Source organism: Juglans regia, chromosome 5 (assembly GCF_001411555.2).
Source record: "Juglans regia cultivar Chandler chromosome 5, Walnut 2.0, whole genome shotgun sequence".
Taxonomy (NCBI): Eukaryota; Viridiplantae; Streptophyta; class Magnoliopsida; order Fagales; family Juglandaceae; genus Juglans; species Juglans regia.
In genome coordinates this window covers 15351197-15376060 of record NC_049905.1, presented here as the reverse complement: position 1 = coordinate 15376060, position 24864 = coordinate 15351197, and the positions used below count along the sequence as shown (strand labels likewise).

Here is a 24864-nt window from a genome sequence, read left to right as displayed (position 1 = left end):
ACTTATTCCAAGATGTAGGAGATCTCAAAGTGAGCTTGAGATTTTGAAGAACACACTCACACGCACGGTTTCAATGGGCTATTTCATCTTTGAAATGACCTAAGGTTTCCAAGGAAGGGAGACCAAAAGTTTGAGGACCCAAATCCTCAAACCAATCAACCGTATCATTTGCAAATCTATTACAAGTTTGTGACCTAGCAAGGGTTGAGTAAATCCAAAGGTTTCATCTTCTAGAAACCTATGAACGGAATATTTGAAATGACCACCCCTAGTTGTCCCTTGACACACGCACACACAGATTAGGGTGAAACCCTTGTTCTAACAAGTTGTATCGTCAATTATAGCTTGCTAGCATTTTCTTTGAAGGACTTTTGTAAGTAAACTCTCAACCTAGTTTCGATTAACATATGTTTATGTTTGTGTGAATCATTTCTTTGATTAATAATGCATTGTTTGTTATTCTTTGATTATTGGATTGAATATTTGTTGTGAGTTGTATAAGAATATGCAAAGACTATGTGTTTCGGCTTGCACGTTTGTATTGCCATGATTTACATGTGTATATGTTTTGAATTCCATGATGCCAGTTCCATGTGTAACAATGTTTCAACATTTCAGGATGAGTTGCCATGATTTCATGCTTCAATTATCCTTGCCATGATCTCTAGGTTATTGTGCTTCAAATTTGGTTCATGTTAAGATGAATTTTACATGTTAATATACCCTATGAGTTTCGGCCAAGCCTGATTTGTTTATGCTCGGATGGTTTGTTCTGGTATTTCATGTATCATATGTTATCATGTCATGATTTGAACGTGTTACGCTTGATAACTACATGCACAACATTTCATACGTCATATGTCAAGTGTAAGAAAGAGTACATCTTAAGTTTCATGTAACATGCATTTGGGTAAATGATTTCTTCAAGGTGTCTGTAAATGTTTTATCACAACCCCAAATGCTAGGACGGAAGAATGTCCTGATGGAACTCCTCTGTCCACTCTGAGGTGCTTAAGAGTGGAGTGGTAACCTCTGGGTCAACAAAGAACTATCGATGTGCCTCAAACGGATCTTTTTGGAAAGGATTCCAGAGCAAGGTAGTGCCTAATGGTAGTGAGTGCACATGACTATGTTAAATGATGTATGTTGTATGTTTACTTGCTGAGATTTTTTGAAATCTCATTGTGGTAGTTCCAACTACCATTCCCCACACGAAATGATAAAAGTTGTGATATGTATAGAAGATCACTCTATTGTGAAACGCAAGAGGACGGTACCCCCGACCATCAAGGAGGTATCAAAGAGAAATGAGAGCTCAACAGAGCCCTATTTGTTGGATGGGGTAGAGAATGTTGACCAGCTCATTACCAAGACATTGCAACTCATTGACTAGCTGAAGAGGTTAAGGAATCGAGAGAATGACCGATTTTTGGAGAAGAGAAAGAAACCTGGCTAGTTTTGAAGAAATAAAAGAGGGGGGGGGGGGAGAGAGAGAGAGAAGGGGGACCACTTTTCCTGTGTAAGAAAACACGTTTGGGATTTTTAAGACTTAGGTACGTTTGGATCATCAACTCATCTCAACTCATCATTACAACTTTTTCAAATTTCAACACAAAATATAATAAATAATTCAACTTTTACAAATCTCAAAATAATAATAATATTAAAAAATAATATTCTAACAATATTTTATTATTTCAACTCAACTCAGTTCAACATCCAAACGCAGCCTTAACCTTTTGCAATGGTCCCTTTTGTTTTGGGAGAAAGTTCCAGTACTATGTTTTGAAAGATAATGATTTTATTTGATATGCATGTTTTGGAAATGAAAATGTTGGGTGTTAATATTAGTTAACAATACCATGTGCTAACGCCAGGGCTGTAAACGAGTCGAGCTTGAGTGAGCATGGGGTGTGCAAGCTCGGCTCATTCACTACTCGAGTCGAGCTTGGGCTTGGCTCGTTTATCAGCCGGGCATATTATATCGTCCAAGCTCGGCTCGTGTAGAAGGGAAGTGAGCTCGAGCTCGAGCCGGTTCTGTTAATGAGCCGAGCCCAAGCCCGACTTTAGTTCAGCTCGCTTATGGCAAAATTTCAAGCCTAAAAGTTTTAATATAAAATTAAAATAAATGCATCAGTAAAATAACAAATTAAATACAAATTTACATCATGAAACCTTCGAGAGTATTATGGCTATGGACCTATGGTACATTAAATGAAATTTTTAATTTTTACATCATAATGGAATTAGTGAATCAAAAAATACTTTACAACAATAAATTATGAAATAAGATACATTAAACTTCAAAAAACAAAAAGGCTGTAAAATGAATGAAGTCCTCATTTGTTGATGAATGGAGCTAGAAATCTTGACATTGTTGCCCTGCATACACTAATACACTAAAAAAATTAAACTTCTTTTAATATCTTCCTCAAGTACTGTTAACTTAGTAATACTATCAAGTGATGTTTGAGTGAAAATGCAAAACTTAATTTGCCTAAAAAATCAATGCCATATCTCTAACAAGTTACACAATACAATTATACAAGCAATCTCATAAACAAATATGTGTATTAGGGATTCAGACAAGCATTGAAATCTGAAATCACCATGACAGAGTCACATAAGTCAACAAGTTCCCAAAATTAGATAGAAAGATGTGCATTAGAGATTCAGCTAAGTTACCAACTACAGTTACCAAATGCAGTTACCACAGAATAGAGCCAAAACAACGACCCAACAATAGGCATGACTCATATCAGCCAGACAACAAACTGTTAGGTAGACAAGTTGACAACTTCAATAGGCATAGACTCATATAATAGGCAGTTAACAGGCACATGCCCATAAGAACAATCGAATCAGCTAACCAGCAGGCAACAATATGCAATACTCAATAGGCATACACTAATACCACAAGTAGTTACCAAATAAGTTACCAAAGAAGTTACAAGTTCACAACAAATTACCAAAATTCAACAAAATCAGCCAGACAACCAAGATAAACAACTGCTGTCCACAAAAAAAATTCACAACAAGTTACCACAGTTCAACAAAAATAGCTAGAAAAAATCAGTCAGACAACTTTTTTTTTATCAAGTTCACAACAAGTTACCAAAGTTCAACAAAATCAGCCAGACAACTGCAAACTGCACTTACCAAATTTCAACAAAATCACAATAACGGAAAAATACCAAACTTATACAAAATCTGAGTTCACCACGACAGAAGTCAGCAAGTTCCCAAACTTGAAGAAAATCACCATGACAACTTGCACACATTGATACAATCAAAAATATTAATATCATTTTTATTCTCTTGCATCATTACTCAAGTACTTTTAACTTACTAATATTGTTAAGGGATGTTTGCAATACAAAATTTAATTTGTCATTTAAAGAAATTTAGGAAATCTTGATGGTGAGAAGTTAGAACTTAGAAATTATCTGAACTTTCATGACTCATATCATCCCAAACAAAATCAGATAGAACCAAACTGTCCAAATATTAGATAGCAAATCATATAGATTAAACAATACAGACCAGATAAAACTAGAAAGTTGCCCAAATGCTCCATAGATTAAACATGATAAAAAAACAGAATCTGAGTCTATATGGCAAGAGAATCTAATTTTTGATGGAACATCCTTCTATTGAAAAGAAAAAAACAGGTATTAGTATTTTTGTAAATAAATTAATAATAGTAAGTATAAAATAGTAAAATAGCAACAGACAGTTAAAATAAATACTTTTATACTTACAGAATTTGTTGATGATCTTTTAAGCCCATATAATGCTCTAACCCAATCAAACCCACATAACAACATCTGGATAGTTTCAGTTGACAATAATGCTTGATGAGGATCAATGACTTTACCTCTTGCGCTGAATGTTGATTCTGAGCTAACTGTGGTAATTGGTTTAGCCAATATATCTCGGGCCAATTTGGACAAAGTTTGAAACTTAAGACTATTTGCTTTCCACCATTCCAAGGCATCGAAATTTGCATTTGAACCCTCTTCACAAATATATGTACTCTTCTCTAAATAATTGTCCAGTTTTGATTTATTAGGCTGCACGGTACCAACACTTCTAACAAAATATTTAAAGAATGACTGGCCACTCTGCATATTTCTCCCAACACTTGAGGAATAACTGGATACGTTTATTCGAGTATTTTCCTGCTCTCTTTGTGCCTCAAGAGTCAAATTGTATTCATGAATATACTCATCATATAACTCATGCAACACTTGAGAGACGTGATCAATATTCTTAGAAGCGTTCAACTCTTGATAAATTAAAGGAAAACAAAATTGGATCAGGGCCATTTTGAATCTAGGTCTAACACCGTAGTGATTGTCATCAATAGATTACACTCCCCTCAATATTTCTCAAACTTAGCACTAATTTTCCTTACGATTGATTTCACGTATTTATTCTCATATCTATTCTTCTTACCTAAGATATCATTTATTCTCCATACTTCAAAAATGAATAAGTTTGCTGTTGGGTAATTACTTTCGAATACAATATTGATTACTTCATTGAAAATAGCAAGTAATTGATAAATATTTTCAACTTGCCCCCACTCTTCAACAGTTGGAACCCATTCAAAACTACTATCTCTATCACCATATTTAGGAAAAATTTCTTTGAACTGAATTGCAGCATCCAAAATTTAATATGTGCTATTCTATTTTGTAGCCACATCTAAAATCAATTTCTTTGAGGGCAATTACAACTGTTTTGCAATTTCACTAAACTGTTTTAGCTTACTCTCTGATCCTACTAGATATTTTATATCATCTCTCACACAATCAACAATCTCCCTAATCTCCCCAAGTCCATACTGCACAAGTAAATTAGTTATATGCGCACAACAATGTAAATGAAACAATTTCCCTCCTACATACAATGTTTTCTTCAACCTAAAATCATCTTTCAAGATCCTAATGACAACATCATTAGAACTTGCATTGTCAACAGTAATTGAACTAATTTTATTCTCAATTCCCCAACTTTGGAAACACTTTTCTAAAGCATCAGCAATAAGAAGGCCAGTATGTGGAGGTGACACGTTACAAAAGTTCAAAACACGCCTCTGAAGATGCCAATCAGTATCTATAAGATGACATGTCACTACCATATATGAAAGTTTTTTACAAGAAGTCAACATGTCAGTTATGATATGAACTTTGTTAACTGGTTTAAGCAAAGCCTTTAACTTTATCTTTTCAGTCTCATAAGTTATCATGCATTCTTTCTTTGCAGCAACCCGATACATTTTTTTTCAATATGGAGTGTTTGCACTCATGAACTTATTAAATACCACATGCTCCATTAAAAAAAATGGATATTCATGATAAAATATTATATGAGAGGCAAACTCTCGAATCCTACTACGATCATAGGTAAAGTTTGAGACAGTGAAGCCACCATCTTTCTCTTTAGACTCAACTGCTAAGACTTTCTATTTTTTCTTAGACCCTATGTATGGCAAACAAGTTAGCAAGTGTCTACGTAATGTAGTCATAGAACTTGATCGAGATGCTTTAAACAAATATTTACACTACTTACATTGAGGCTGTTTAGTCTCATCTCGTTCAAGTTCGACAAAATCATTCCATACATTGGAAGTCCTCTTTCTCATTTTTCTTTTATTGGCTACTGTTCGAACATCTGTTGGGCCCTTAGTAGAAACGGTATTAGGGGCATCAGTATTTGCAGTGTCTCTACCATCATCATATATGGGCTTTACATGGCTAAACCCAATTGAGTTTTCATTTTCATATTCCTCCACCGATCAACCAAATTCATACGATCATCCATTTGCTAGGGTCTAATATTTTTAAAACACAAAACCTAAAACATAAAATAAACATATAAACATTGACCATACAAGTTATATTAATTAACTAAAATAAAAACAACATTGTCTTGATGGCTTAAGGTGCCTCCAGAAGCAAGGAAACTAAAATATGTTAAAGTAAAAAACATTTTACTCCAACAATTTTGCCTTAGCAGCCTTGCCTTGATGACTCAATGTGTCTCCAAAAGGCAAGGTTGATATAGCTGATATAATCAATCATAAGATGTTAAATGTTAGAGTTGGATGTACTTCACCGGTGACAGATCGGAGCTGAGAATGTGTGCATTAGTTTACTAAGAGGTCAATGATGAAGTGGTAAAAAGATGGTGGCCGGAGGTGGCATGGTGGCAGCGCAACGGCGCAAGGAATGCCGAGGCTTTAAGCTATTCGTAAGAGCTCACGACGGCGCTAGAGGAGCTGGGAATGGTGTGAGGTGGTCGCCGGCCGGTGGGGAAGGGAATGAGAGGGGCGGTGTCGATCACGGCGCACGGCAACAGGCTGGGGAGGAGAAGAAAACAGGGGAGAGAGAGAGAGAGAGAGAGAGAGAGAGAGAGAGAGAGAGAGAGAGAGAGAGAGAGAGAGAGAGAGAGGAGACAAGAAATGGGAAGGAAAAAGAAAAAGAGAAGAAAAAATGAAAGGAAAAGAAATGATGTCCAATCCTCACATCTTTGGTCACAAAAATGATCTAACGAAAAAGATTTCAAAACAACAAATTAAATAAAATAATTTAAACATAGTGATTAAATAAAAATAAAATAATTAAACCCAATAATAAACTAATTTAAAATAAAGAAAAATTTAAATGCATAACAATAATTAATATTAAGAAAGTATATCAAAATAATTTTCACAAAATAAAAATCATAAAAATAAACCAACTAAATATCCAACAACTTTAAAACAAGAGAATACATTTTGAATTAATAAAAATAATCATTCAATAAAAATATACTAAAATACTGGGTATTACAACTAATATCAATATACCAACTTTCTAACATACATATACTAATATGAATATAATATGGACCATATGGTGTAAGTTGTAAATCTATAATGTTATATATTTATTGGACTCATGTATTCATCATAACTTATAGTTATATAAGACCATAAGTTAATATTATAAATTTATATATAGTATAAGTAGTGGACTAATAGACTATAAGTCTATATACTTAATAATGAACATTATAAATCATATATATATATATATATCTAGATTTTGGCTATTATATATATATATATATATATATATATTGTATTATATATGTATAAATATATATGAGTCGAGCTCACGAGTTGAGCCAAGCTTTATACGAGTTTGTTCATGAACATTAATCAAGCTAGTAAAGCTTTATACGAGTTTGTATTGTTTAATAATTGAGCCTAATTCTATATTTATGAACCACCCATTTAATATTCGATTCGAGTCGATTTCAAGTTTAATCGAGTTGAATTCGTGCTTGTCGAGTAGCCTGTTCATTTTACAGCCCTAGCTAACGCGATTGCTTACAGCGTTGCTTAGACTACTTGAACTTTTTATTTTTCCACTGCAATATTATTGGACACTGCTAGTATGCATAGGCGCATTGCATCTTATCTGCCATGTACAATGAGTGTGTAACTTTGTGTTGTATGTCCCGACACTTTAGTTACCGTCCAATCCTAAGCGAGGGTTGGAGGTGTCGCATTGGATGTTATTTTGAGGATTTAGGGTGTTGGTTTTAAAGATTTGGATTTTTATGCTTGAAAAGATTTGGATAGGTCTTGTATATGAAGTTTTTGGGTAGATCTATGTTTTGATGCAAATTGTGCCAAGTGATCTTAGGTTTGATGCTTAGAACTATTCCAGGACTTGATTATTAACCATATCATGTTAATAATTTATGATTTATTTCATAATATGTTTCAGATCTAAGAGTTTGATAAAAACGAAGCCACATAGTTTCGGTTTTGATGAAAGGGTGAAAATCGAATGTATCAAGTGTGATTTTGTGACTTTTTGTGGTTTTGAATTGATAATTCAAAACATGATAGTTCTTAAGAATGTATTGAGAGTATGTTATTAAAATTTCGGAGTTCTTGGAGTTGTTTTGAAAAAAGTTAAAACCTTGAAAATTAAGGGTTGTGGTTAAGTTAAAAACTTGAAGTTTTGTATTGAAGAAATTGTGGTTTTGTGATATGAGTTTTATTCATTGTTCTAGCATGTTATTTGAGCATAGGATATATTTTTTATGTTGCATATTTCGGTTTTAAGCATGAGAAATGATGTTTGATAGAATTGCAACAAAAATAGAAAGATTTGGCCTATACATGCTTTAGCCTAAGCATGTTTGACCTAGTTATGATGTGTTTTAAAATTTTCCAATTAGATATTTGGATTTAAGACAAAATTTACAAGTAATGTAAATTTTGGTGAGTTATGGAGTTAGGATATAAAACCCTTAACTTAGGGGTAAAATGATAATTTTTTCATATGTAGAGTAGTAAAATGGTCATTTCACTCTAAGTTAGTATTTTTAAGTAAATTTTGGTAATATTCAAAATTAATATGCAAAATCCTTATTTTATGGGTAAAATTATAATTTTTCACAACTTTACAATTTTAGCCATAAGTTTATAACTTTAATGTTTCTAAGAAATTAGTGAGATATTCTAATCTTAGAATATCTTGTTTCAGTTCAAGCACTTTTATGCTCGCTTTTACTTTATGTTAATCACTGTAAGTTAGCATATAAGACCATTACTATCATATTCTTGTCACTTATGATTATTATAAATTGTTATAATATGTCATGATGTATCATTTATTACAGTTTATGCTTATCTGTTACATGCCATGATATGTCATGTCATATGTCAGTTCATTTTGTTTTATGCCATGCCATATCACATGTATTGAGTATGTCATGAAATATTTTCTAGTCATTTTGAATCTTTTATTTTTATAAAGACCCCAAGTGCTAGGATGGAAAGTGTTTAAACTAGTGGAACCCCTTTGTCCACGCTAAAGTGTTTAAACTAGTTGTGCAATTATCTGGATGATAATGTACTTGCAATAGGCTTTGAATGCAACTTAAGTAACTGGTTACCGAAGCAAAGTCAGACACCCAAAGCCAATGGTGTCAACTATATGTTTATTCGTTTTATATCAGTTCAGTTATCATGACAGACTCACAACTAATGCAGAATCCTGTGATGTGATGTAGTACTGATAGGAGTACATGGCTTAAGGGGACCCGTGTACCATCTGCAATTTCACGTTTAATCAACGATCTATATGTTGAACAAGATATCATATTCATGTCACGTTTAGTTTAGTCAAGTCATGTTATGCCGATGTGCATTTACATTATTTTTTCAAGTCAGGCATATGTCATACTATTTGCCAAGTCATGTCATGCATGTTCATGTCCATATCATGATCCATCCATGCCATTTTACTGCCATGCATGCATATATATATTTTTGGTAGTTTAGTAGCTTACTTGTTGAGATTTGTAAACAAATCTCACTTGGTAATCCCAAATACCATTCCCTCCAGAATAGTAAACGATGTGTCAGAGTCTCGAGAACCCACACATGTCAGACTTGACGAGGTCGAATAGTCCACAATGCAATGACAAGTTGCGTGAGAGGTTCAACAATTTAGTGCAATAGTTTTGTTTCAAGTCTGTAATCATGAAGCACTGTCTCCAGTACTTATTTTGTTACAGACCTATTGGACAAGCGTTGTAACCCTTTTGGATATCTGTTTATTATGTGAAATTATTAAGTATGTTTATGTATTTTAGATATAGTACTTTTGGTACATTGTGTATTGTTGAAAGGAAAAAATAATCCGTTGTGAATATTGCATACTGTTAGATGCATGCTAGGTGCACTGTATCTTTAACTGTCATGAACGGGGTATGCAACCTTATATTGCATGTCCCGAATCTTCAAGTTCCGTCAAATCCCTAGCAGGGGTTGTGGGCGTCACATAACCCGTCGATGATTATAGACATGCGGTAAGACTCAATACTCGAAAATCACATCATCATCATTATTATTTCACATTATTCAAACTCATCACCTCAAAATCTCATCATAAAGATAACTGATAAACATAATAAAGAAAATGTACTTTCATGCAAGAAGGAAGTGAGTTACAAAATATGCAAAATCCTAAACGTATAACATACTCATAAACATTTACCTCACATTCCCAGTATGGTAGGAGCTAACTTACCTTAACAATTCTAGTATTACGGTGGCATCGATGTCGATCCTTCCGCCGCATGCTTCGAAATTACTTACTTTCTTGAAGACTCTGACTAAATGAAAGGGTCAACACTTAATGATCTCAAAAGTGAGATTTTGAGTTTTATTCGATGCCTTTTATAATGTGGGATTGTCAGCCCTAGATCTAACGTCCATCTATTACTAGATATGCTTGAATGTGAGATTTTCAATCTCAGCTGTCCACTTGCCCTCTGACCTTGAAGGATGGTAGAGACTGGCAGGGATAAGATGTGCACATCTTCTACAGTTTGCCTTTTGGTCAAATCTAGCAATCCTTCTCCTAATAAGGATCTTTCACGTGGTGTTGGATCATACCTCTGAGATTAGACAATATGGTCTGCAGGTTCTTCATCTTTTTTTTGCAGGCTCACTTTAGATGTGACATCTCTTGTAGAGTTTGGGCCCCTGTGTACGACCCTTGCTGCCTTCTGAGCACCTTCTTGTTATCTCGGAGAGCTCCCAATTTATGTTTCGAGCTTGTCTCTGCCCATTGCTTTCCTTGGTACGGTCAACACATCACTTGCTCGCCTGGTGCAGGGTGAAAAGTCTTTTATTGCTCGGTGCTAAATAGTATCTGTCAGACTTTCTTCATAGTGTCGCCCGCCCTTCTCCTGGACTAGCTGCACTTTGCTTGCTCTACTATCTTCTTATCAACCACCTTTCGTCCTCAGATGGGAGGAGGGTTCTTTTCTCTGGCTTCGATGCAGTCCTCACAAAGACCCAATAATTGCTTAGGTTGCATAATTTAGGCATAGGCACACTTGATAAAAAAAAGTATAGCTTTTTTTTTTTTTTAATTTTTAATTTTAAATGATTTTTTATTCTTACATGATATGTAAAATCCATTCATTGTCATTCTTACGGTGAGACATTTTAATAGACTATTCTAAGGTCAAACTTGGATAGTGAGTTGAGATGAGATAGGTTGAGATGAGATGAAAGTTAAATACGAATACTATAAAATTAAAATATTGTTAGAATATGATTTTTTAATATTATTTTTATTTTAGAATATGAAAAAATTAAATTGTTTATTATATTTTATTTAAAAATTTAGAAAAATTATAATGATTAGATAAGTAATAGATGTTTAAAAATAAACGAGGCCTAAGAGTCAATTAACGAAAGAAATAATAATTTGATCAAAAGTAAAAGAATAAAAAATAAGAAATTAAAAAGTCCTACTGGATGCACAAAATGTGCACTAACAATAAAGGCATGTATAGCAATCAAGGTGTTTTAAAAAATATCATAAGAACGATTAACATTAAGAGCGATCCATAGAAATACATTTTTCATAATTTCATTCTCAAATATTAATCAAATACAAAAAAAAAATTTCTATTTCAAAATTTCAGGCTTTCATGTAATCATTATTCAAACACAAAAATCACTACAACTTTTAAAAACTCAAAAATAAAAATTATTTTCAAACAACTTTTCAACTTTATATCAACTTTCACAAACTCCATTAAAATTCACATTTTAATAATATTTTTATTAAAAATCTTCTTTTTCCTTTTCTCAAACTTAATCTCAAATAAATTTCAAAAAATCTCAAATATTTCCAAACTTTTTTTTATAGAATAATGTTAGATAAAATTTTAATATGTGCAAATCTCGAGTATTCCTTTTGAAAAAAATGGGGTATACCATTAAAAAAATAATTTTTCTATATGAGTTCAAGATTTATTTACCTTTTTAAAGAGAGTGCGTGAGGTTTGCACACCCTAAGACTATTATTATGTTTGGGATTGCGATGAGAATTATAACTTATAGTTTTAGAGCTTATAACTCATAACTTAAGTCAAAAGTTGTACTATTAAGAAGTTATTTACAATTTGGTAACCATATGTTTAAAACACTTTCAAACACATTAGGTTTGTTTGGAAACAAATTAAAAAGTGTTTTCTGAGGTAGAAATGATGATTATTTAAATTTTTAAAGATTATGACCATATCTTTAAAAGTTTGAAAGTTATAATTATCTGAAATTATATGGGTATTTTCATCTATTGACAAACTTTTTAAAATTTGAATTACGTTCTGCATTATTTGAAAAAGTACGTTTGAGAAAATACATTAAAATGATGCTTTTTCTCAAACGTATTTTTTAACTTATTTGAGATTAAAAATACTTTAATATGTAACACCCAAACAACCTAATTTTTCTATTAAAGAGCTTTTAAGCTTTTTAAAACTTGTACCGCAACCTTATATCTAGAATTATTATTTTTTATAGCAAGGCCTAACATTTTAAACTTAATTCCTCCAAAACAAGTAAAAGCCTCTCGTGTTTAAATTATCAAGGAAAGTTCAAGGTTTGAAAATAAAGATTAGAGTTAAGTGTTACAGATATAAAATGATTGAGAAATGATATCTTTAATCATAGAGTGCGTAAACGCAGCATACTACTTTTGAAAAAAATATTTTTTTAAAATGAGAGTGCGATGCTTTCACAATCATGACTTTATCTAGTATTACTCAAAAGGATTATACAAAAATAAACCTACAATGCAACGTAGAGTCATGTGATCCTTTAAATCTATTTTACAATAAAAATAACTTTACAATTTAATATAATACATCAAATCATATATTTTATGAATTTAATTTTATGAATTTTTTTATATAATTGTTTTAGGAAAATGCGAGGGACCCCATTGCGTGATCCCGTTTTCTCTTCCTGTTTGACATGGATCCTCCACGTTGGCATTCTTTAATTTTTTTCCCCATGTTGGCTGAAACGCATTTCCCCTCTGAGCTTGGCATTCTCCTTCTCCTTTATTTTACTTTCGTTTCTCATTTATTGAATCTCCCTTCTCGCAATGTAGTTTCAACGTCGAACCCCTCATTTCTCCATCGAGTTCATCATTCCCATCTCCGTCGAGTTCGTCATTCCTAGCCCTATTGAGTTCATCTCCCCTCCCCTCCATCTCCGATCCATTTCTGGCTCTTTGTCCCCTGAATCGGCCATCATCTTCGATCGTCACAAGACTTTTTCAAGGTAAATTGATTTTTTTTTATCTCTGTTTCCCCTACACCGACCACTCTCTATATTTTTGTTTTTTGTTTCTCTGAAATTTGCTTGGTCTTTTGATTTCGTCTCTCTGTCTAAGCAATTTTGCAAATATTTTTTTTGTGGCTAAGACTCGGTAATCGGTCTGGTTTTGGACAAAAATTGAGATCGAATCAGTATGCACCGATTTTGTATTTTCAAGAATCGATTCTGTATCGATTACCCTCCCTAAACTGGTACTTTCAATTTTATAAGTTCTGGTCTGATTTTCCGGTTTTAATATATTATATAGTGATAATATATTGTAATATATTATAATATATATTATAAATGTATTATAGACTATAGTGATATATTATAATATATAATATAGTGATATATTATATAGTATATTATAATATATAGTGATATAGTATTAATATAAATATTAATATGCACTATATAGCATTAGTATAACTATTAATATAATAAACTATAGTGATATAAGATTTTAAAATTTAATATTATTTTGTTAGTAATTTATCATATAATACAAAATTATTTTATATATAATTATATATTATATATAAAAATTATAGACAATATAAAAAATTATAATATATATATGAACCAGTCCAGTACGGTTCGATCTGATTTTAGAAAAAGAAAAATCAAAATCGGTCTAATTTTGATCGGTTTTAAGAAAATTAAAATCGGTATCGAACTGAATCAAACTCGATACCGGACCGTTCAGTCCGATTTGATCTGATTTACCAGTTTTTTTTACACCCGTACACCACTATGATTGACTCTCTTCATGCAGAGAAGCTGTATATATATGTTTTGCCGTGAAATATGAGCTTTCCATTATGCACCCATTGGGTACTATACACTTGGTACAATACAGTCGCTCATAGTAAGCATCATAACAAACTCTCTCCAAATAAACAATCAAAAAATTAAACATGCACTCGGTAAAAAAAATCACGAAGAAATGTAAAGTCTTATAAGGCTCGAAAAAAAAAAAAAATTATCTTAAAAAATATAGAAAATGATAAGATTATTATCTTCTTACTATCTATTTTTTTTTTATATTTAATTTTTTTAATTTTTAATTTTATTTAATAGTTAAGAAAATAACTATTAGTAATTTTTTTTTAATTCTTTTAATAATTAAAAATGTTAAAAAAATATTTAAAAAAAATAATAAAAAAATAAATATATATAAATAATAAATGAGTAATAAAAAGATGGTGATCACTACCCTGAAAAATACCAACGCGATCGTTCGAAATGAACGTTTCGTACCTACCACTAAGCAAGAATGCCCTTCTCACCTAACCATCTTTTAACGCCTAACCATAAGCCAATTGCTGACTCATTTTATAGGAGTCTCTTCCTCTGACGCGTACTAATTGGATAACAGAGTGTAAAACGTTGCTCAGACCAACCCTCTCAGCTTCTGTCTCTGTTTCGCTCTCGCGCTCTGTCGCTGGAAATACTTCCGACCCACGGTTATGTCACCGACCGGGACTTTTGCTGGGCTTGTATTTCTCATCCTAGCCTTCTACTGTGGAATTGACCCTTTAAAGCACAGTGCAATCTCGGAGTTCCCCGACTTCGAAGCGTATGCCGTCGAGATGCCAGCTTGGTCCCAGGTCCCCACCGAGAGAGACACCCAGAACTTGCTGCAGAAATCCGAAATCAAGTTCCTCAACCAAGTCCAGGGCCCCGAAAGCATAGTATTTGACCCCCTTGGCCGTGGACCTTATACCGGTGTCGCTGATGGGCGAGTCCTGTTCTGGAACGGTCAATCCTGGACCGATTTCGCTTACACTTCACCGAATAGGTGAGTTCTTGCTGATGTGATTGTCTTTGGTTCGACGTCTCCGCGTCTAGTTTTTGGACTTTAAAGACGGGAAGGAAATAATGGTATAACATTAACACCCCAATCCCATATCGGGAAAATGAATGGCCCTGGTAGATTATAGATGGGAAGTCTCGTTTGTCATATTTAGCTACTTGGAGGGTTGGAGCACTCCCAATAGTTTTGAGGGCTGACAGAGACAAAAGAATTTCATAAAGGAATTTCTCACACTAATGTGGCGGACTGTCACTTCTCTCTCTCTTTCGTTTTTTTTTTCTCCTCTCCCCGTGCCTCTTTCTCCCCTTTTCCTCTCCCTTTCCTTCGCTGGCGATATCTGCCCCTGAGTGGTTTTCCCAGCCAACAGACGGCAGCCGTCGGCCACGCAAGCCGAGATCACCTCGGCCACGACACAGTGCACAAAACGCGCACGGCACTCGTGAGCTCCCATGTCCCCGCCTGCCCACCCTGAAGTGGTCCCCGACCACCATGGCGGGCACGGTGAGGGGAGAGAAAGAGAGGGAAAGGGGGAGGGGAGGGGCACGGGAATAGGGGGAGAGAAAAAAAAGGGGGGAAAACGTGTGCCAATGTGAGATTATTTTGTCGGATTTTTTTTTGTCTATAATATTTCAATAGTTTTTAACTTTTTATATTTTGTTCTTTATTCTTTGTTTATATTATTTAAATATTATTTCTTTTTATTTAACTACCATTAAATTTACAATATTTTAATATCTTTCAATATTTTAGCATGATATTCTGTTGCCGACATCAATAATTTAATAAAAAAAAAAATGAAAAATAAAGATGAAAAAACTCATTCATCCTATTTTTGTCTACCCTTTTATTCTTTTATCATGTTTTGAAAACTTTTTAACATGATTATTTTTTTTATTCAAATAAAATATTTTAATAATATTATAACTTTTTCATGTCTTATAAATAAAAATGTAAATGGGAGGAATATAAAAAAAATTAAAAAAGAAAGATATAATATAAAATGTTTACTAGTAATACTTTTGAGTTATATAGCAATGCGGCATGGGGCTCTTTTTTTTTTTATTAATAGATTGTTACATAAGCCATCTAAGGCCAGGCATGTTAAGTTGGAGCCTACGTGACATGGCCTTGACGAAGATGCTGAAATGAGTTGAGTTGAGTTGAGTTGAGATGATAAAATATTGTTAGAATATTATTTTTTAATATTATTATTATTTTGGGATTTGAAAAAGTTGAATTGTTTATTATATTTTGTATTAGAATTTGAAAAAGTTGTAATGATGAGTTGAGATGAGTTGAGAGTATTTAACTAACCAAACGAAGCCTTGAGAGGGAGTTTCTAACACCAGTGATCCCACATTTAGAATATAAATAACTCATATTAGCGTTGGTAATATATAAAAGTATCCATGCAATATTGACTACGAATTAGGTGAAACTTGACATTTTAGTAAAGTTTCAAATTAACTGGTTTTTCTAGAATTATAGTCCAGATCTGGCGTGGATAGTTATAAATGGAAACCTTTGACCGGTTAAAACCATCTAATGGTTTAAAGCTTGATTCTTCATATATGGGAGCCTTTGACTAGGAAACCCCCTTGGTTTGGATTTTGAGAAAAGGAAGTAAAAATGGCAGGTATAAAAGCGCTAGCATGTGGAAAAGGGCAATTCTTCTGTTGAGGAATTGTGAAACGGGAAGCACGATGACTTATTTGAATCACCATCGTTGTTGATACACATGGATGCTGGTTAATCATAAATTTATTTTCTTGAGAAGAAGTGGGCCTCATGTGCTAGAGGGGCGATGGAGGTGAAAGGTAGGGTGCTACCCGCATGGTGTGGGGCCGGGTGGACCCACCCTCGCACCATGCGGGGGAGGGTTTACAACCCTGCCCTCCCGCCCTGGTACCAGGGGTGGGTTGAAACCGCACCTCGTCCCGCCCCCCGCCCCCCGCTCAACCCAATGACCCATTGGGTCTAATTTTTTTTTAAATCCAAATTATAAATTAAAATTTATACATTCAAAATGAATATAAACTCATTAGAATTGTATTTTGGATTGTCTTGGCCTTTTAGGCTAACCTTTATATAAGAGGCCAAGATAATACAATAGTCATATTTAAACAATGTAAGACTTGTTGAGTCCTTGTTGGGATCAGTTCACTCCCTGCCCCCTGCATGGGCGGTGCGGGGTAGCCCGCCCGCCCGCCCATGCAGGGCGGGGAGGACGGGGACAGGCCCTCGTTGCCTACCGTTAGTGAAGGGGGATTGAGAGCACTGAGAGGAATATTATTAGTCATAGTGGTACCAAAGAAAAGTTCATATGGACAGAGTGTGAAATACAATGTTTATTGAAATATCAAAACAAGTGATTGAAATTTTGTTAATCACTCTTCCAACAGATGTTTTTATATAAATGTTCCACAAGTCATCTTCAGGATGCAATTGGTTTGGATTTTGAATGGATTTACTTATTGGTGAATTCTCATTTGAAGTTTTGGTTGTTTGCAAGTTTGAATTCTTTAGTATGCTGTTTCATCCTTCATCACGTTGGTTCTAGGTGTTGCCGTGCTGGTATTCACCATTACTACTGATTACCACATTGAAATGTTGTCTTATGCCAAGATTCTCAGAGAATTTATGGAAGATTGTCTTCTGTCTTTTTGGGATAGATTGGGTCATGGCTCATGACTGGTAGATTTCTTCACGTGTTGGAAATGATAGTTTGGTGGTCACAATTGTGCATTATTGTGGAAAATGATTCTAGAGAGAAAGTAGCCAAATGCAGTTCGAAGGTTGTGAGAAGTGAGCAATAGACCTTTCAACATTCTTTCTAAGCACCCTTTTTTCCTGAAAGGGTTGCTCACAGTTTTCTTTTTCCATCTTTAGTTTCTACGACGTGCTTAATCTTTTACCTTTTTTCTGTTACGGTTCATATCTTGTATAAACACTGTGTACTTGAGGAACACATTTTTTCCATAAAATACATTTATCTTACTTGTGAAAAAAGGTTGTGTTTTTGGTTGTTTTTCTGTGCAATATAATCTTTTGATATGTTTTGCTTTTTTCATCTACTATGTGGCTTCCAGGTCAGAATTATGTAATCCAAAACCATCGCCTTTGAGTTACTTGAAGAATGAGCACATATGTGGCAGGCCTTTGGGGCTTCGTTTTGACAAGAAAACAGGTGATTTATACATTGCAGATGCATACTTTGGGTTAATGAAGGTAGGACCAGAAGGTGGCTTGGCAACATCACTAACATCTGAGGCAGAAGGGGTGCCATTGAGGTTTACCAACGATCTTGACATTGATGATAAAGGGAATGTTTATTTTACAGATAGCAGCGCCAATTACCAGAGGAGGTACACTATTCCTTTTATGCTAGTAACAGTTTTTATCTCTCTTTTTTTTTTTTTTTTTTTTTAAGTTGATGCTTGATGCAAGTGAACTTGTTAGATGCGATTGGCAATGCTGAAGAGATCCCTAATATAGATAGTTATATAGATAGTTATGATGTCCCAACCACTGCTGAAGTGCCTCATTTCTGATACAGTTGACAACAGAATACAGAACACCCTTTAATATTTAATATGACCTATAATAATGGATGAGATAAAATTTATGTTTGCGGGGCCATACTCGGTGTATGTTATACTGTTTGAAAATTTAAGGTACATATCGGATCTGGTAGGAAAATTATGCTTATACTGACACAAGTTAGGAATACAATTTTCCATGCCAAGTAATTCTACATACAATCGTGAAGTGCGTAAACGTCGCGTAATCGCTTTGAAAAAGAGTGGAGTCCACTATTAAAAAATTAATTTTTTTCATGTGGGTCCTATGTTTTATTAACTTTCTTCAAATCGATTACGTGGCGGTTGCACAATTCACAGTTGCAAATATCTGTTCTCATTTCGATATCCATGAATGTCTGAATCCCGAGTATTTTTATGCCTTTTTTTCCTTTGTATTTGTTCCTGAATTCTTTTCAAATCGATTACGCGGCGGTTGTACAACTTTTGCCTCAAATTGTTTTTCTTATAATTCCCAACTGCTTTCAGAACCCTCAGCCACTTAATTTATGGACTAAAAAAAAAAATCTATAATTCCCAAGATTGTCCCGATCTGGCAACTCATTGGTTTTTATCATTCAAGAGTCTTTCCAATTCTTAGGGTCGCCCTTGATAGATCTCTCCCACTTATTATTTTATGGAGAACTTCTAGGTGTTTTCTGCTGCTTTTCTTATTGATCACCAGGCTTTTATATTCTTTCTTTTACTTTCCAGTTTTTGTTCAAACAGAAGAAAACCGCTATGCATAAGTTTTAACATGGTTATTACATGCAGGAACTTCATGCAGTTGGTTTTTTCTTCAGAGAATACTGGTAGGGTTCTGAAATACAATCCAACAACCAAGGAAACCACTGTCCTTGTGCGGAATCTCCAATTTCCAAATGGGTTGTCCTTAAGCAAGGATGGTTCCTTCTTTGTCTTTTGTGAAGGATCCATTGGCAGGTGAGCTAACTTTCTTAATCATAAGTTTGCTCAAACCACAGAAGACCCTCCTGTTGCTCAACTCTTATTTATCACATTGTCTTGCTTGCTAGTAGTCACAAGCATATTAGGTTTGTATTTCATATGGAAGATGAAGGACTTCTAGTAATTTTTAGTAGTCAATTTGCTAGTTTTGGGTGATCATGAGACTACTTTGGTAAACTTGGGTAAAACAAAAAAGGATAAAAAAAGAAAACAAAGAATGTGCCTGACTACTTTGGTATACATTGAAGTGACTTCCATCTTTAACTCCTAGAGAAAGTTTTGATAGGGAAGTTGCAAGAGAGACGTTCTCCAAAAATGTATTCCCAAGCACCCTTCTTTTTTCTTGACATTGGGACCAAAGATTTATGAGAAACACATTGTACATATACATATACATATACATATGTATGTATGTACGTACTGCATACAATTAAAAGGTAATTTGCTGTCATATGATCTGCAATCGATATTATTGCCAATGAGAGGACTGTGGAGTCCATGTTTCTTTTAGCTATTAATAACGTCTCAAATAATCTTGATTATGCAGATTAAGTAAGTATTGGTTGAAAGGCAAGAAGGCGGGGGCTACGGAGGTACTAGCAATCCTACCTGGATTTCCTGACAATGTCAGGACCACCGGAAAGGGTGACTTTTGGGTGGCAATCCACTGTCGACGATCCTTATATACTCATTTATGCGCATTATACCCAAAGATTAGGAAATTTATTCTCAAGCTCCCAATTTCTGGGAAAATTCAGTTCCTGCTTCACATTGGTGGCTGGCCCCATGCAGTTGTTGTCAAGTACAGCTCAGAAGGTAAGCTTTTGCAGATCTTGGAGGACAGTCAGGGGAAGGTTGTCAAGGCAGTAAGTGAAGTGGAGGAAAAGGATGGGAAACTATGGATGGGGAGTGTGTTGGTGCCTTCCATTGCAGTTTACAACTTGGATTAATGTATATACGTTGTATGCTTTCAAACTAATCAAAGACTGACTGACACGGTTATTTACTTCGAAAATGCTAAATACACGCGGGGCCTGTCACCCGTGTACATGGACCGAGTCTCCGTCAAAAATCCTATTTTACTTTATCCTGTTTGACTGTTATGCCTTGCTCAAGTTTAAATCTGGATGGGCATTTTCTATCACTATCGAAGTTGTGTTGTTCCGTCAACTTTTCCCATGAGATAGTTTGGCAAGGCAGCCCAAGCACAACCACGTCGCCCTCATAACAAAGGGACAGACACAATTCTCTCACTTCTGACCTATCATTACTTGCAATGTAATATACAAGCTCATCTCCAAAATACTGAGACAAATCTCTTCATGACTTTATGAGAGGAAGGTTCGTCTAAGATAACTTTGCCCTGTCACATGAATTATTCTACTTACTAAAACAAAGGGAAGAGGATGCGAGATAACTCTCAAAATCGACATGAAAAAGGCACTTGACCGAATGAAATGGAATCTTTTACAGCTTAGTTTTCAGTCAAACTTGAATCTACTCGATCTCTCGGTAAATTTCCGCACCAACTTTGTTAGTTCTCAACGATGACTTATTATTTCTTTTTCCTTTTTCTTAATTATTCCAAAGGTTTTTGACCAGGCAATTCACTCCCTCCCTTCCCATTCATGGTAAGAGCAGAACTTCTTTCCGAATTAATGAAGAAAAAAGAAACTAGTGGAAACATCACTGTATTTTTTTTTTTTTTGAAGGGAAATACTTTTATTAATGGAAAAAGGAATTACAAATGTAAATCAGTCCAAAGGACTTGTGAATACAATTTGGACTAGAATCCCACCATACATTTGTATGTTCTACAATTCTAGCAAATTTAGCTAGTATGTGTGCTGCCTAGTTTCCTTCCTTTTGATATGAGAAATTGTACAAGTCGGCTCATGAGTTGCTTGATATCTAAGATTATATTACCAAGCATACTTAAAACTTCAGAAGTTGTTACTGCTTTCACTGAGAGAAGGGAATCACTTTCAATATTCAGTACTTGTAGTCCTAAGGGAATACAAAATTGCAGTCCCCTCAGAATTGCCAAAAGCTCTATGTCCATAGGAACCATGACTTCTTGTTCTTTCATGCTTACTGACGGTAAGACCTTTCCCTCATGATCTCTTGCAATAATGCCTACACATGCATTATTACCTTCATGAAAAATGGCCCCATCCACATTGAGCTTGAAAGTCTCCTCAGAAGGTGCCTTGCTAGTAGAGTTGCCTATGCATTTGATCTGGGTTAAGGCTCTTACTTTTCTTGAATGAATGATAGATAGAAATGGTAGAGTTAATCCCATCTTCAACATCCCTTTGTTCTCTCTCAAATATCCATAAGTTTCTTCTTCTCCAAGAGGCCCATGCTATCATAATAAAGGTCTCGAATTGTTCTTTGTTGTTACACTCCCGCACTTTGATCACCACTTCAAAGAATGACAATGTTGTTTCTTCTATTGTAAAATCAGGAATATGTTTCTGCCATATGTGCCTCAATAAAGGACAAGAATAGAGAGCATGTAAGGAGTTCTCTACCCCAGATGAACAAAGTTGGCACAAATTATCCTGTACTACTCTTCTTTGGTTGGTAGGCTATCTAACATTGCTCTCCATGCAAAAAAGCTTAACCTTGCGGGGTATATGTAGCTTTTAGATTGTTTTAAGAACCTATTTCTGTCTATTTGCTGAAGAGCTCTCCCCTTCTGATATGCTATTGTCCATTCCTCTTAGAAATTTGTATGCACTCTTGACACTGGAACTTCCACTTCTTTCTAGTGCCTAAACCATCTTGTCATCGTGGTTATCAGAACTTCTTACTATCTTTAGAACCTCCTCTGCTGCTATAGGTGGAAGTAAGCATCTTACTTTAAATACATCCCACCAACCACTATTCATATCAATTAGGGACTCTACTCTAGCATTATCATCAATAATCTGCCCAACAACCATTTGTTTGAGATATTTTATACTAGGGATCCAATTGTCCTTCCAAATTGTAACCCCTCTGCCATTGCCAACCCTCCTCCATCTACATCCCTGCATCGACTTGTCTTTTACTCCCCATATATCCTCCACACGAAAGATGGACTCTGTCCCAATCTTGAATATGAAAAATTAGCATGAGAGAAGTATCTAGCCTTGAAAATTTTGTGAAGAAGGCTATCAGTTGACTGCATAAGTCTCCACCCTTGTTTAGCTAATAAGGCCTTATTAAAAGTTTTTAGATCCTTAAAACCCAAACCTCCTTCACTCTTAGGGAGACACAACCTCTTCGAACTAATCCAATGGATTTTCTTCTCCTCCTTCCTTTGACCCTACCAAAATCTTGTCATCATCTGTTCAAGCTCATTGCATAATGCAGTTGGAAATTTGAAACAACTCATAGCAAATGTGGGTATTGATAGTGCTACTGCCTTGATAAGAATTTCTTTTCCACCTTGAGAAAGCAACTTCTCCTTCCAATTTCTTAACTTTATCCACACTTTGTGTTTGATGTCAGAAAAAACCCTTGCTTTGTGCCTACCCACCATTGGTGGAAGGCCTAAATATTTTTCATAGTTCTGGTACACATGAATACCCCAAAAAGTCATCAGCTCCTATTGCTTCTCCGTTGGTACATTTTTACTAAATATCATTGCTATTTTTTCTTTATTTCTTCTACCCTGATGCATTTTCATAGATTGAGAGGATCCTATGAACATTCATGGTTTCATGAAGTGATGCCTTACAGAATAACACATTGTCATCTGTAAACAGCAGATGATTCACCCTTGGGGCACCCCTTCACACCTTGATTCCACTTATCATCTTTTGTTGGCTTGCTCGAGTAAGAAGTGTAACCAGTCATTTTGTTCGCAGTAAAAATAGGTAGGGAGAGAGGGGGTCTCCCTGCCTTATACCTCGAGATGGACAAATAGGCCCAACTGGTTCTCCATTAATTAGAATAGAGAATGTGATAGGCTTCACACAAAACATGATCCTGTCAATCCATTGTCTTGCAAACCCCATATGCTGCATCACTGCTTCCAAGTAGGACCAATCCAGCCTGTCATAAGCTTTACTCATGTCCAGCTTGAGAGACATGAATCCTTCTTTGCTCTTCCTTTTTCTCTTGAGAAAATGCACCATTTCATAGGCCACTAGGATATTATCAGAAATAGCTCTACTAGGAACAAATGCACTTTGAGAAATATAAATTACATCAGGTAGAATGGTAACTGCACCCCTTGCTCAATTGCACCTGATGGGAACCAAGATGGGCCTAGTCTTAAAGATCATTTGCAACTTCCAGATGGGCCAAGAAGATCAATGAGACAATACAAGGATTGATGCAATCCACTTGGGACAAGTTTAGCAAGAGCCCAACATTCAAGATGGGGCTTGAAGGATGAAGATCTAGTTTTAATTCATTTGATTAGCTACGGAAGAGGACAACGACAAGACTTAAAGGCTTTGAGCTCTTGAAGGGTTTCAACTTATTTAATTCATTTAAAGAACTTATGTTATTAGTTTAGAATAATTGAGTTTATTATGGGAAGCACTTAAGGGGGCCTATGCAAGGGCATGTTGGGAAAGTTATTATTTTATTGAATTAGGGTTAGGGTTACTGTAGCGCGGCACTGTTCATCCAGGGACACTTTTGGAAGATGAAGGTTTATTTTGGCTAGGGTTTCATTACGTTTTGCTTTAAATACTCTATGTAGCCTCATTCTAATCAATTTATGAAGTTTATGAAATTTGATGAATTTATTTATTGTGAGTTGAGTTTTACTCCTCTTGTTCTTAATTGAACTTTTGAACTTATCAAAAATAAATCACAACCTTTGTGGCGTTCCTCCTTTGTAATCTGGGTTCTTGAGATATGTTATTCAACGGGTCTAGATTTTAATATAATATAGGTTCTTGAAACGAGTTCTCATCGGGTCTAGGTTCTCCATCCATTGACTTGATTTTGGCTTTCTTGGAGAGTTTTCAAATTGATTGTGGGTTCAAGGGATTTAATTCCCGCGGGTTCATATCATTTGGTATTCAGAGCAAGGTTTCCAATCAGGTCTGATTCTATCTTTTAATTCTAGCATCCTTAAATTTAATTCTAGGGCTTCATTGTTCTAGGGTTGCCAAAAAAAAAAATAGAAACAAAAAGTAGGCTGCCGAAATTCTTAGGGTTTTGGGTTTGGCTGAAATTTGCATCTCCTAGGGTTTCAAAATTCTAGGATTTCTACATCTCTAAGTTTTTCCACTGCTTGGAGTGTCGTTTCATTAATTATCTTCTATTTCATTGTCAATTCTTCTGTGCTTGAATTC

At 34.8% G+C, this 24864-nt stretch overlaps 1 protein-coding gene across 1 annotated transcript; it reads left to right on the top strand.

Moving 5' to 3' along the window:
• Positions 1-12889: 12889 nt before the first annotated feature.
• Positions 12890-20708, top strand: LOC109008731 (protein STRICTOSIDINE SYNTHASE-LIKE 3-like). The gene is made up of 5 exons (XM_018988934.2): positions 12890-13162; positions 14543-15002; positions 18107-18382; positions 19370-19537; positions 20109-20708. Exons 2-5 carry the CDS (start codon positions 14671-14673, stop codon positions 20509-20511), a joined length of 1179 nt encoding a protein of 392 aa, XP_018844479.1. The 5' UTR covers positions 12890-13162; positions 14543-14670; the 3' UTR covers positions 20512-20708.
• The last annotated feature ends 4156 nt before the right edge of the window (positions 20709-24864 follow it).